Source organism: Leucopleurus acutus, assembly GCF_964270905.1.
Source record: "Leucopleurus acutus genome assembly, chromosome: 16".
Lineage (NCBI taxonomy): Eukaryota > Metazoa > Chordata > Mammalia > Artiodactyla > Delphinidae > Leucopleurus > Leucopleurus acutus.
In genome coordinates this window covers 9,598,420-9,612,438 of record NC_139158.1, presented here as the reverse complement: position 1 = coordinate 9,612,438, position 14,019 = coordinate 9,598,420, and the positions used below count along the sequence as shown (strand labels likewise).

General features: G+C 59.7%; 1 protein-coding gene across 1 annotated transcript in view; it reads right to left on the bottom strand.

Annotated features, from left to right (window-relative positions):
* Positions 1-476: 476 nt before the first annotated feature.
* Positions 477-14,019, bottom strand: part of ELN (elastin) — a 31,594-nt gene continuing 18,051 nt past the window's right edge. The window contains exons 15-35 of the mRNA XM_082856867.1: positions 13,395-13,475; positions 13,256-13,309; positions 12,451-12,648; positions 11,249-11,302; positions 10,553-10,663; positions 10,297-10,335; positions 9,813-9,896; positions 8,925-8,981; positions 7,854-7,949; positions 7,711-7,770; positions 7,056-7,160; positions 6,337-6,375; positions 4,868-4,936; positions 4,717-4,782; positions 4,337-4,420; positions 3,766-3,804; positions 3,335-3,388; positions 2,910-2,954; positions 2,495-2,524; positions 1,824-1,874; positions 477-689 (exon numbers count right to left, since the gene is read on the bottom strand). Of these exons, the coding sequence (XP_082712993.1) occupies positions 646-689; positions 1,824-1,874; positions 2,495-2,524; positions 2,910-2,954; positions 3,335-3,388; positions 3,766-3,804; positions 4,337-4,420; positions 4,717-4,782; positions 4,868-4,936; positions 6,337-6,375; positions 7,056-7,160; positions 7,711-7,770; positions 7,854-7,949; positions 8,925-8,981; positions 9,813-9,896; positions 10,297-10,335; positions 10,553-10,663; positions 11,249-11,302; positions 12,451-12,648; positions 13,256-13,309; positions 13,395-13,475 (1,460 nt within the window). The 3' untranslated portion in view covers positions 477-645. The remainder of the gene's footprint in view (positions 690-1,823; positions 1,875-2,494; positions 2,525-2,909; positions 2,955-3,334; positions 3,389-3,765; positions 3,805-4,336; positions 4,421-4,716; positions 4,783-4,867; positions 4,937-6,336; positions 6,376-7,055; positions 7,161-7,710; positions 7,771-7,853; positions 7,950-8,924; positions 8,982-9,812; positions 9,897-10,296; positions 10,336-10,552; positions 10,664-11,248; positions 11,303-12,450; positions 12,649-13,255; positions 13,310-13,394; positions 13,476-14,019) is intronic.

Below are 14,019 nucleotides of genomic sequence, written 5' to 3'. Positions count from 1 at the left end.
GGATGGGCATATGGGCGGATGAATTCCACAAGAGCAAGAGGGCTATTCCCAATGGGGGGAATCTTCCGACCTGAAGGTGCCCCAGACATGGGGAATAGCCATTGGTAGGGGAGAGGGGGCCAAGGGGGCCAAGAGATGTGTGACCGAATCCAGCTTGAGGGTTTCGATGCTTGGGTACCAACTGGACTGCAGCCAGAGGTGGGTCCTGGTGGGCAGGGGGAGGTGAGACTGCCCAGGAAGTGTCTGCACCATCTTCAGAGGAGCCCCAGGGAAGGGGTTCCCTGAGGGGCTGTCCTTCCCTCCTCCCACCCCGCAGGGAGAATGAGAGCACCAGTACGTAGCACCAAGTTCCCCTGGAGATGGAGTGTGTGGAGGGAGAGCTCCTGGGTGGGAAGGGGGTGGGGGCAGGGGCCAAGCCCACCCACCCCTTGCCTCTGAAGGAGGGGGCTTCCAGGAGCTCACTTGGCCACCACTCTCTTGTTTGCTTGCCCTGTGGATTTCCAAGGCCACCCTGCCTGCCCTGTTCCCTCCTGGGGTGGGAACTTAGGAGGGGGCATGGGATGGGGGGGTCACGAAGGGTTTACATTCTCCACCAAGCAGTAGCACCAACGTTGATGAGGTCGTGAGTCAGGGGTCCTGGGAAGCTCACTTTCTCTTCCGGCCACAGGATTTCCCCAGGCAGGCCCCAGCTGGGTGCGGGGAGGCACACGCAAGGGTCAGTCTTGGTTACTTCTCAAGCCCTTGCCCACTCCCCCCAACTCCAAGCTGTTCTTAGCACCCACATCATCACAGCGGGGAACAGAGGCTCCAAGAAGCCTCGGGAAGCCTGGACACGACCCCAGGCCACTCTCTGAGCTCTTCGGCTGTACAAACTCCCACTGAGCAGGTGGGTGGTAGCAGGACTCCTGCCCTCTCGGGCGGAGGGTCTGATTGGTTAACCTTATTTCAAATCATCAAGGCACAGAAGTCTGGTAGTAGGGCCTGGGGTAGCGCCTACCCCTGGGGGAACTCGATGTGGCTCATTACTGCCACCTGGTGGCAGTGAGCACCATCTTTCTCTCTCTCTGTGAAGCTCATCCAGGGTGTTTGTTGGGAAAGAAAGCCAACAAAAAGAGAGCTTGTGTGACAGGGCCACAGGCACCAGCTGGTGCCGGACTGAGAGCTGGGCGCCGTGGACGAGGTCAGGCTGCTCTTGCCTCTGCCTCTCCCTGCCCTGGCCTGGGCTGTCTCATCTGCTCAGTGGGAAGCAGGTTGGGGGCGTGGAAAGGGGATCCGCAGCCTGAGCTGGGCACAGGTGCAGAGCTCGGGCTTCTCTGGGTCTCTTTTGGGCATCATTGGGAAATGCCTGGGGGGTGGTGATCAGACCCCACCCCACACACTGCCAGAGACACATCTGCATCTTGGAGCAAGGGTGTGGCTCTGGGCCGCCTCTGCCCACCCTGCCGGGTCCACCCCTCTGATCCCCGGACTCCAGGGCTCACTTTTTTGTCGCCTCCATCCTCTCTCTCCTTCTCTGCCCCCCCTCCCAGCCCCTCGCTCCTCCCGCAGGGGCGGGTGTGGGTACCAGGGAGGGAGGGGCGGCCAGGCCTGGCCTGGATGAACCTGGAGGGTCCTGGGCCCACTCTCAGCTCTGCGTGTCTGTGTCGCAGGTAGAAGAAGGGGTGGGTAAGGTGTCCAGCTCTGCCCCAGCCTCCCCACTCCCTGCCAGGCCTCGTCTGACGTGCTTCCCTCTCTCCCAGGCTGATGGACCCCATCACTCTGCCTCTGCCCGACACCAACCCCCTCACCCCCCGCCCACTTCCAGGGGCTGAGTCTCTACTCACCTTGGTATCCCAGGGCTCCCAGGGCCCCTCCGTAGGGCTTGGGAGGTTTGCCTGTGGAGGGAAGGCCGGGATTGGGGAGGAGGCCAGGCCTTCCCTCCTCTCCCAGACAACCCCTCCCCGGCCCCTCCACACGCCTCCATCTTGTAGCAGCGGGTTCCAAAGGCCTCTCTGACCCCGGCCCGACCCTCCTGTCCAACCTCGCCCCTTGCAGATGGCCTGCTGCCTGTGGAGGACTGAGCAGCTCTGCGGCACCTTCTCCCACCACAGTCAGACCCTGGCCACGCTTCCCGGCGGCAGCCTTACGCCCACTGACAGGCTCCAGCTCAGCCTCCCTGACCACCTGCTTGAACATGGCTTGTGCTTCCCTACAGTTTCTTTCCTTTTCTATGAGACCTTGTCAACCTCTCTGGTTAGACCCTGAGACCCGGGCTGACCCAGGTCCCTGTCTCACTCCTGGTGCCCAGTCGAGTGCCTGGCTGGGAGCCCCAGGAATCGGGGTCCCCATATCCCCACGTCCCAGGGCTGACTTCAGCTTCTGTGATTCCCCGTGGGGCTCCCTCGGGTCCCCACGCCCAGGGCCAGCCCAGGGCCGTGGCTGCACTAGCCGCTCCCTCAGCAGGATCTCAGGGCCCTGCTTGAAATGGGGCCCCTCGTTCTTATGATAGACTCACCGCCAACTCCCAGGCCCCCGGCTCCGCCACCTACGAGGCAAGGAGAGGGGTCGTGAGTGTGCCCACCTCTGGGGTGCCCGCCAAGCCCTGCCGGGCAGCCTGGGCCTCGTCTGAGGGGGGCCAAGTTCTGGGCTTGGCTGTTGGAAGCCCTTGGCTCTGCCTCTACCAGTGACTGTGTGACCCTGAGCGTGTCCCTGGCACTCTCTGAACCTCAGTTTGCCTCATATGGATGTGGTGTGTTGGAAGAGCTGATGCTCCCTGGTCTGGCACAGGAGGGAGAGGAGAAGGGGAAACCCAACTCTGTGCAATCTGAGGGCGCGGGGTACCCTTCAGGTCCTGGCTCAGCCCTTCCGAGCAGGAGATGAACCAGGGAAGGAGGAAGGATGGGGCCAAGGGCGGGGGAGCCTGGTCATACCTGGGAAAATAGGAGACAGTCCGAAGCCAGGCCTTGCTGCGACACCTGCAGGAAGGGTTTGGGGTTGGTGGGGGGCAGGGCCCACCCCAGCCTTGCCACCTATTGCCTCTCCGACTAGAACCACCTCCTCCCACTGCCCCCTACCCCCTGCCGCGGCAGCTTTCTTAACACAGCTGGTCCCCTGCTGGCATCCGGGGGTGCAGCTCCGTGGCCTCAGCTCGCCGGCCTGGTGTCTGAGTCACACGTGTCCACCTGACCCTGAGGCCTGCCCCTCTGCCCAGGATGCCTCCTTTCCTGGACTGTCCCCTCCTCCCTCTCTCTGTGTCCCTGTGCCAGATGCAGCTTCAGGGCCCCAGCTGCTAGGCAGCCAGCCCTCCTCCAGCGCCAGCCAGAGCTGAGGATTTCACAGCAGAGGTGGTCCCTACCTCCAGCTGGGAATGGCCTGGCGGCGCCTAGGAAACCTCCAAGGCCAGCGGCACCTGAGAGGAGGGCAGATGTGGGTGAGGACGAGCCACAGTTTAAGGGACCCTGAGCATCCCCTCTGGGGTCGGGGGTCAGGGATCTCCTGGATGGGCCTTCAGGGGTATTGTGAGCAGGACGGAGGCCTGCGCCGGGGCGGGGACAGGGCAGTGGGGGCGGGGTCTAAGCAACCTGCAGGCCTGGGCAGGGGGCGGGGACAGGGCAGTGGGGGCGGGGTCTAAGCAGCCTGCAGGCCTGGGCAGGGGGCGGGGACAGGGCAGTGGGGGCGGGGTCTAAGCAGCCTGCAGGCCTGGGCAGGGGGCGGGGACAGGGCAGTGGGGGCGGGGTCTAAGCAGCCTGCAGGCCTGGGCAGGGGGCGGCATCGGGAGCAACTCACCAAATTTGGCTGCTTTAGCAGCTGCAGCTGGGGGCACACCTGGGGAGATGGCGCGCGTGAGGGCCCAGGAATATCTCCTCCCTCCCCAAGTCATGTCCCCCTCCTGACCTGCTCACCCATCTGCCATCAGCCTACTGACTCATCCTTCCACCATCCCTCCACCCCACCTTCATCCGTCCATCTTTCCAGAAGTCTTTATTAAGCTCCTACTGTGTGGCCAGTCTTGTGGAGTACACGGGGTAAGAGACTTCAGGCCAGGTCAGGTAGGGAGACACAATGATGACCCAAGAGAGAGAGAAATGTTAACATAAGGTCCACCATGATGGCAGAGACTTTGGGAAAGTAATTTCCCTCCAAGCTTTGCTTTTTCTTCTCTGGAAAATGGGCATAATCATCACTATCCTAATGAATTCCCCCTTGAGGTGATTGGGTGAATTGAAAGAGAGGGAGAGTACTGGGACATCCAACTGCAAGGGGCAGCCCTCGCTAAGCCTGCTCAGGCCCCTGTAAATGCTGCAGGAGCCCAGAGAAGGGGCGGCCATGCACTCACCGATTCCAGAGTACCCCTTACCTCCAAGGCCCACGGCCCCTGGGACAACTCCAAGCCCTCCAACTCCAAGTCCTCCAACTCCGAGCCCACCGACTCCCCCCAGCCCTGAGGAGAGAGCTGTGTATTAATCCCCACAAGTGAGAGCAGCTGGTCTGTCCGCGGTGGGGTGCGGGAGGAGGTGGCGGGGGTGGGGAGATCATCCCAGGACCCAGGTGGAGCCTGAGCCCCCAGGGCCTTGGAGGGTTAGTGGGGCCAGGAGGTGGGCCGGGGCCCTGGGAGACGATGCCCCTGAGGGCCTCAGGGACGGGTCAGGGAATATGCGCTCCATGGTGCGTGGTCAGAACCTCTCCCCTCCCGTCAAATCCTAGCAGCCTGGCGGCAGCCCCGCCTCCTGTACTCACCAAATTGGGCGGCTTTGGCAGCAGCTTTGGCGGCCGCAGCCGCAGCCGCAGCATCAAGTCCGGCTCCTGGGGACACAGAGGGGGCTCAGGGAGGGACTCTCCATGGGTCAGTCTCCCTCCATGCCCAGCCTGTCCTGGGGTTTCAACTCACCTGCCACACCACCTGGGACACCGGCTCCACCAAGATCTCCAAGCTCTCCAAGGGCTCCGACCCCTGCTCCTGTGCAGAGAGGACAAAAGGTCAATCCTCCCCTTTCTGAAGGACGGGGTCTCCCGGCCCCAGGGCTATTAGGCAAGTAGACAGGTGGCTGAGACCACGTGACCTAGTGGAAGGAGTATTGGACAGAAATCCATAACCAGACACCCGGGTCTGAGGTCCGGTTCTGCCCTGACGCATCGGGCAAGGGCACACCCCTTGAGCCTCAGCCTGCCTGTCTCCTCTCCTTCCTCCCGGGCTGGTGCTGGGACCTGCAGGTGGTCACAGTGGTGGCTGTGGCCACAGGCTGCCGAGGGTGGAAGACTAGTCTCAGGTCCTGACAGCCCTGGGTTTGAATCTGTTTTCTCCACTCATCATAGCTGTCACCTCTCTGAGCCGCAGAGTTGCATCTCTATAAAGGAGATGATGATCCTTACTCCTGCTCACCTATAGGTGTTTGGATAGTGAAAGGACCTCTGAGTGTGAACCACTGTCCAGTACAGAGCTGCCAGCAGCAGCAGCAGGAGTTATAGCTAGCGCTTTAGGGGGACACTCGTGGTCCGTGTGTCACACATATTAGACTGCTCCGGGCAGCGGGAAACGTAGGCACTATTAGCCCCATTTCGCAGATGAGAAAACTGAGGCACAGCAGTGGTTAAGCAATGTGTTCACGGTTTCATGGGCAGGAAATGACTTCGGAGCCAGAGGCCTTAACTGCTCTGTTTCCCTGGCAATGGCTGACGAACTCAGGCCAGCAGAGCCGCCAGCGAGGAACAGGAGAGGGGCCTGTGGGTCATCAGGCCCGCCGTGGGCGGGGTCTGAGGAAGCTGGGATTTTCCGAGGTGGAAACTGGCCCCACGTGGACCAGCCAGGCCTGGTTGGCAGTTCCCTGGCGGAGGCCCCAGCCCAGATCCCAGGAGGCCGGGAATGCAGGGGGACATAGACAGTGTGGATCTAGCCAGGCGGGGCTGCCCGAATGCCAAGTGTTGGGGGAGGGCAGGTCTGCCACGTCCTCGTGGCTTGTGGCGGGCGCGGTCATGCTGACAGGGAGGCAGGGGCCCAGATGAGGAGTCCTGGCTTTGCTGGGACAGCAGCCCTGGCCCCTCCCTGGCCTTGGGCACCATGAAATGGTCAGGACCTGAAGGGTCTTAGGGACCATGGTCCTCACCAAAGTGAAACTGCCCCCAGGGGGGCTGGAACTGTGAAGGGCGGTTTGGGTTGTCCTGGGGCTGGAGGCACGCTAGGCATTTAGTGGGCAGGAGCCAGAGTCTGCTGAACCATCATTGATGCTTCCTAGAAACTGCCTTTTTCCATCCTGACCATCCCAGCCCTGCGCTGTAGGCTCCAGGCATTGGGCCCTGGCCCAGGGAGAGGGGAGCTGGGTGACCAGGTGCTGTCAGGGATGGTGTGTGGGGTGCACTCACCAAACTTGGCAGCTTTAGCTGCGGGCAGGGCTCCGGGTACTGCGGAAAAGGGCAAAAGGAAAAGTGGGGTGGTCAGCAGCTGAGCTCTGTGCCTGGGGATTCTGCTTCCTCCAGGGAGCCCTCCTTGACTTCCTCAGCCTTCTTTGCTTCTCTCAAAGCCCTGAAGCTGTGGCTCTGCAGCCAGGAGCTCACCCAGCCAAGTACAGAGCTTCAGTGTCTAACTGTGCCTCTACCAGTCTGGTCTGTGGGTGCTTGAGGGCTGAACTGTGCCTCCTCCTTCCATCTGTCCCCTCCCGTCTCCTCTAGGCCCAGCATGGTCTGCCTGAGGCTGGACATAGAACAGGCTCAGTAACTAGCAGACGAAGAGTTAGAGTTCCTAGTGGCCCTCTTGCCACAGCACACTGCCGAAGGGGAGCCAGGCTAGCCCACACACACCACTGGCCCCAGGGCCCTCCAGCCTCCTTCCTTGGGTGTGGGCTTCTTCTCAGTTTGGAGCCCTGGCACCCTTCCACTGAGGAGACAGAAACTCTGAAATCCGGCAGCAGAGGACCTTTTGCCTGGCCTGCCCGCGTCTGTTACCCCAGTTGTCTCTAACTGCTCCGGAGAACGTAACGGGGAATTTATTGCACATCTCTGAGTGGAGGGGACATGCTGGGAGGAGAGGTCTCCCTCCTCTGAGGTCAGGGGTGTTTCTGTTCAGCCCCTAGAAGGCCCCTCACCTGCACCTGCCCCAAATCCAGGAACACCAACACCAACTCCAAGTCCAGGAACTCCAACACCGGCTCCAAATCCGGGAACGCCGGCAGGAAGCCCAGCGGCAGCCCCTGGGGGAGATGGGGAGTGGGGTGGCGGCAGCAGGCAGGGAACAGGCCCTTTTGGGGGTGTCCGGCTCAGGGAGCTGAGTCAGACCCCAAGGAAGGGGCCCAGACCCCCTTAATCTGCCCTCTACGCTGCCACAAGAATGGTCTTCCTAAAACTCTCATTGACCACCAAGTCCAGCCCTTCCCCAGGCTGGCGTTCAGGGATACACACTCTGGACACCACTGCCCTTTTCAGCCTAACCTCCGGTTCCTCCCTTTTGGATGAACTCATTTGAGTCTCCTAACAAGCCTCTGTGACAGGTGCCATCGGTACCCACACGGGAGGGCAGGAAACTCAGAGGCCACTCAGCTAGTGTGTGGCTCCCGACTCGAACCCAGGTCTCCCTCAGGCCACATCTGCGCTTCCAGTCCCTCTGTCTGCCGCCTCGGGAGCCTCACGGGGCCGCAGGGCAGGCCTGAGCTATGGCGTGTCCTGGGGTCCAGTTTAGGCTCGGATCACGCCGGGCCAGGCCTGGGCCTGTGGGGTGAGGGGAGAAGGAGGCAGGGCACTCACGGAACTGGGCTTTGGCGGCCGCCTTAGCCGCGGCTTTGGCTGCAGCTGGGGCCCCGGCTCCTGGGAGGAGAGAGAGGGGGGTCGAGGACGGCACCCATGGGGCACTCAGAGGCCCCTCAGGCCCGCTTGTTCACACTGCTTACCTATGACACCACCGGGGCCAATGCCAACACCGGGACCCACGCCGACTCCGGGAACCAGACCGACACCGGGACCCACGCCGACACCCGGGACTACCCCTGCAAGACAGAGAAGAGCTCATCCTTAACCAAGTACTGATCAAGGAGGGCAGAAGCTAAGGGAAAGAGCAGCGGGCTGGAGGTCAGGAGCCCTGGGTTCTTAGCTGGGCACGGACTTGCTGTGTGACCTTGGACAGGTTACTTTCCCTTGATGGGCCTCAGCTTCTTCATCCCTAATATGAGGTCTGGGCAGGATCAGGAGTTCTTAAACTTTGGAGTTACAAGGGCCCCTTTGAGACTCCTGAGGGTGATGGAGGCAGACTTATGTAGTAAAGGGAGCTCTGCAAGACAGGCAGGACTGGCTTCCAAACTCAGCTCGGCCACCATTTAGCTGTGTGGCTATGGGCAAGTCTCTTAGGCTCTTGGAGCCTCAGTTTCCACATCTGTGAAATGGGCATAAGAGTATCACTTTCATAAGGCTGGTGTAATGATTACCTCAGCAAATGATAGTTTTACAAAAAAAGAGTTGTTTGTCATATGTGAGTTTGGGGGTCAGCAGACCTGAAGTTAAGATTTCTCTGGCTCTAAAGTGAGCTGTTTTGCTATGCCATATTCAGGAAGGTATGGGAACCTGGGGCTGCCAGGGTGGCCCTCAGATGAAGCAGGACATGGAGAACCTTGTCAGGGAGCAAGAACATGGCTGTCCCTTGGGGTGGGTGGGAGCCCAGAGGAGCCCAGCGTCTGTTGCAGAAGCAGGGCAAGGCCCCAGCTGGACTGGGAGGCAGCAGTGGCTTTGGGAAGGGTAGGGGGTGTGTGCTGGAGGGCTCGCCAGCACCTGTTCTCACTTTGCCTTCCTAATCAGAAACTTCATCCACACCCCTCAAAGAGGTCAGATGGGCCAAAAGCTGTGAGGAAGGCCCACGCCCAGAACGTAACAACCTGAGGAGGGGGGTCTGCCAAACCCCAAAGCGGGGACAAAAGAGAGCAGTGCTCTAGGCTGAGGGCCGAAGGCAGGACTGGCGGGGGCTCACTTACCGAACGGGGCTGCTTTAGCGGCTGCTTTGGCGGCTGCCGCTGCCTGGATCCCTGCCCCTGGAGATGTGAAGAGTGAGGAGTGGTCCCCAGCATCCCTTCCCCCTCTTACCCACCCTCCACGGTGGAAAGGCTTCTCAGAGACCACCTCTAGGGAACTGTCCCCTCACGCAGGAAACCCAGCGTGAGGCAGGCCCGCTCTCAGATGGCCCACCGGCCGCCCTGGACACGCCCCTTCCCTGAGAAGCAGCTCTGAGGCTGTGGCCTTCTAGCTCTGCCCGTGGTGGAGGGCAGCCCGAAGCTGTCTCTCCCAAACCTCAGTCTAAAAGATTTCTGGAGCTTTCTGTTGAAGGTGATGTTAGTTTTTAAAAATCCTAATCACGCCTGTATCCAAAACTATTAGAGGAAGCGCCACATTTCTTGGGGGGAAACTCAAAAGGGGAATTTCCTCCCAGAAAGAAGAGGAAACGCAGAAGAGAAATCTTCTGGTGGGAAAAAAACAATCAAGGAAGGCTGTAAATTAATCTCATTGTAATTCTTAATCTCTTCCCCTTGGAGAAAGAGTGCTGGGGAAACAAAGGCTGACACAGGCCCTCCCACCTGATCAGAAACCAGAAAGGCCCCCCAACCCTGGTAAAGCAGAGTTCCACTGCCTATTGGGCTGACATCCTGAGGGTCCCCGGGGCAGGTAGGGGAATTGCCGGGTTCACTCAGCAATCTGGAATCCCGTGGGGGCTCTTCCCTCCAAACTAAGGGAAATTGCTTTGTCTCTACCCTTGTCTCTGGGCTCAGTCTTGTCATCTGTAAAATGGTACACTGGACATAGGCCACCTCCAGGGTCCCTTCCATGAGATAAGCCAAACCCATGTCTGGGTTGGGGACACAGCTCACCTGGTACCCCTTCAGCGCCTGGCACACCTGGTATTTTTCCGGCACCAGGCACCAGCCCTCCCAGGGCTCCTGCTCCTGCAGCACCTGGAGGGGTGAAGAGCATCCAGCTCTGCCCTTGACGTCCCCCCTTTTTGGGGGAGCAGAGGGTGGAGGTAGGGGTTGCGTAACGGCACCGTGGTTGTGTATGGACGGGCGCCTTTAACGCGCTGGTCTGGGGGTGATAAGCCAGGTACCAATGATCCTAATGGTGCGCAATTGAAAAGCGCAGAAAACTTCACTGCGGCTTTGGAGGATGGGCCCAGGGGCTTCCGACCTTGACCCAGGCCATTTCAGCCCTGGAGGCCCTAGTGTGACGTTGCTCTGCCCTCGTGTTGGAGAATTGCTCTGAGCTTTGAGCCTGGGCCCTGCAGGAGAGCAGGGCTGCGGTGGGGAGGAGGGAGGGCATGGCCCTGGGCGTGAGGACAGGCAGGGCTGGGGCACTTACCGATCTTGGCTGCCTTGGCGGCCGCTGCCTGGGCTGCAGCTAAGAGGAGCCGAGAAAGAAAGAGACTCAGAAACCTTGCTGGCTCTCAGCCAGACTGTGCTGACAGCACTCCTGCCCCCAAGGCACTGGAGACCCTCCCTGCGCTCTCCCCCAACTCGTCCCTGAGCTCGGTGGCGAAGCCCAGTCTACCCTCCCCCACCCCATCCCCCAAGCCCCTGCCCCATCCCTGTTTCCCCTGCATGGAACTAAGGCTCACGGGAAATGCCAGCCCCAGGAACACCTCCGACTCCGACACCGAAGCCAGGAAAGCCCCCAGCACCAACGCCGTAAGTGGGAATACCTCCAACTCCCACTCCGCCTCTGGCCCCTGCAGAGAGAAGAGATGCAAGTGGAAAATGATCTCAATGAGAGAGGCTGGGAAGGGCTCTGAGGGACACGCTGGACTGGAGAAGAGGATGCGAGCTTCCCCCAAGTCTGGTCCATGAAGGACAGGAAACCATGGGATACCTGGGTCCCCCACCAACTTCCTCCCTACTGACACCCCACAGTGTGTCTCCAGCCCCTCTCTTCTCTGAGCGCTTGGGGAAGGGCCTCTTTGTTGAAGACGGAAAGACTGCGCACAGGTCCCCTATCCCCAGCCAGGCTTGGGCTCCTCTGAGAGGGTCCTGGCCAGAGCAGGGAGGGTCAGGGACACTGTCTCCACTGGGAGACAGTACTGGGACTCTCCTATCACCCAGTCCCTTGGCCTCATGGTGGGAGACAACTGGGGGAGACATGGTCCTGGGGCCCAACAGGGCCAAGTCCTAGCTCTGCCAGTGACTTGCTGTGTGACCCTGGGCAAGTCACTCCCCTTCTCTGGGCTGTACAACGGGGACTAGAAGAGGACAGTCCTTTAGTTCTGGCAAGTAAAGGCCAGAATAGGGTGGGGCGGAGCTGTCAGCACAGGACTCACCGAATTTGGCCGCTTTGGCTGCTGCTTTAGCAGCTGCAGCTGGTGACACAGCCCCTGGAGAGATCAAGGGAAACACAAATGCTCAGGAGAGAATGGAGCAGAGATGCGCTATATATATCCCTCTGTCCACCCATCTGTCTTTCAGTCCATCTTCTTTCTATCTGTTGAGCCAACACAGAGTTGTCCATCCGTTTACCCATACATATCTCCATCAAGCCATCTGTCCATCTGTCTAACCAGCCACCCATTCTTCTATCTGCTGACCTTCCCGTATGGCTGCCCATTTGTCTATCTTTGGACCTCAATCTACCCACTCAACAACTTATCTCTCTGTCCCCACACATGCATTTATCCATCCATCTGTCTATCTATCCACTTATCTCAATATCTAACCAACCAACCATTTTGATTTTCTTTTTTTCGCGGCGCCCCGCGGCACGTGGGATCTTCGTTCCCCGACCAGGGATCAAACCCTCACCCCCTGCATTGGGAGCGTACAGTCTTAACCACTGGACTGCCAAGGAAGTTCCCCATCCATTTTGTGTTTGCCTTCTACCCACCCGTTCATCTGCTCATTTACCCACGTGCTTATCCATCCATCCATCCATCCATCCATCCTTCTAACAACTTATCTTGTCCCCCACCTGCCTATTCATCTCTCTTTCCATTTACCCATTTATCTCACCATCCACCATTTTACCTATATCTATTTATCCATCCATGTAACCACCCATCCTTGTATCTGTCCCTTCATCCACCCACCACCCACTCTCTCATCCATCAATTTGCCTACTCATCCACATGGCCATTCACCTACCTCTCTAGCTGTCCCTCTGCCCATCCACGCCCCCATCCATCTATCCACCCATCTACCTACCCACCCATCTATCCACCATTTACTGAGCACATATTCAGCTAAGGGCTGGGAACACAGAGATGAAAAAGACATGGTTCCTGCCCCCAGGAGCACACTGACAGCCAAAAGGTGAATTCAAGATGATGCTGGCCGTAGTTAATTAGGAGGTGGTTATATCCCAAGGGAGACAAGATGACCAACGGTGTGGAGAGAAGAGGATAGAGTGGGGAGGTGTCAGGGAGAATACAAAAGTCTTGGCAATAATTTCAACATCTCTCTCTTACACACACACACACACACACACACACACACACACACACACACACACACAGAGAGCCAAGCTCACCTGGTCTACCCATGATGCCCGGGCCCCCAATACCTGGGACTCCAACACCTGGGACCCCAACACCTGGGACTCCAACACCTGGGACTCCAACACCAGGGACTCCAACACCTGGGACTCCAACACCAGGGACTCCAACACCTGGGACCCCAACACCTGGGACTCCAACTCCTGGGATGCCGACTGCTCCTGGGACAAAGCCTGGCGCACCAGGCACTAAGCCTCCAGCAGCTCCTGTGGCAGGAAAGGATTGTTCCCCTGGCCTGGACCCTGTGGGAACCTCAGAGGGCCTCCAGGGGCACGACTCTGGGGAACTACGGGAGTGGCAGGTCCTGAGTGCAGGATCCCAGGTGAGCGGGCATTGCATCTGCATGGATCCAAGTCATCCGAGAGAAGGGGAGGGAAGTGAGGGAACCCCGACAGAGCTCTAAGGGTTTGGATCTATGCTTGGGAAGAGCGCGATCTAGCTCTAAAGCAGAGTCAGAACGCTCCAGGCACCCTGGGCACCCAGGCAGTTGGCGCAGCAGCTCTGGCTGGCCCTGGGGGTAAAGTGGGAGGAGACAGATGCTCCACAGGGTCCCCACCCTCTGCTGAGTCAGTCAGTGGAGAGCACTGGAGAGAGTCTCCCAGGCAGAGTGGCCAGAATGGGCAGAAGCAAGGAGGCATGACGGTGATGCCTGGCGAGGGCCGGTGCCCCAGATGGACAAAGGCCAAGTACATCTAGCCTTATAGGACTAGGGTCTCCACGGCCCGTGCAGAGGCCAGGGCTGGCCGGAGCCCTGGTCCCGCCCCCCGGGGGGACACTCACCATATTTGGCTGCCTTAGCGGCAGCGGCAGCCGCAGCATCTGGAGCCCCGACCCCTGGAGAAAGAGCCACAGAAGGTGAGGCCCTTCCCCTACAGCGTTCTCAAGGACACCCTCCACCCCCTGCTGGAATGGACACGACCTGCGATGCCTCCGATGCCAGGAATCACGCCTGGCCCGCCAGGAATGCCACCACCTGGGAGAACTCCGGCTCCTCCGGCACCTGTTAGGAGGGGGATAGTGCAAATGTGGCTCCCAGGGGCCCCTCCCGAAGCCAGGCAGGAGGCTACTTGGATGCTGGTGTTTTTCACAGCACAATCTCCTCTGGGAATGAGGCCCAGGCGTCTCCAGCTGGGCCGGCTTGGGAAGGCCCCCACCCCACTGTTCCTTGACTCACCCCCAAAGTGTCCATTTCAACACCCTCATTAAGGGACTTGTATGTTTTCAGACAAATCCCATTCTAATCACTGCCACATACTGAGAAACCACAAGCGGCCGCTCCCCGGGCCAGGGGGGCCCCTGCAAGAATGTTCAAGACTTCCTCTCCCTGTGTTCCGAAGACGCGGCCAAGTTTGTAATCCAAGCGCCTGGCTGCCTAGCTCTGGCAGCCCCTTGCCGTCCCGCTCTCCTGCTCCCACATTCCAGCTATCCCCTCCAGCCTTGGGGGCTTGGAGGGAGGGCTTGTGGGGCCTCCGTGGGGCAGGCCTCCAGCTCGGTGCTACAGGCTACAGGAAGGGCTCCCCTGGGATTGGGGTAGAGGTGAAGAC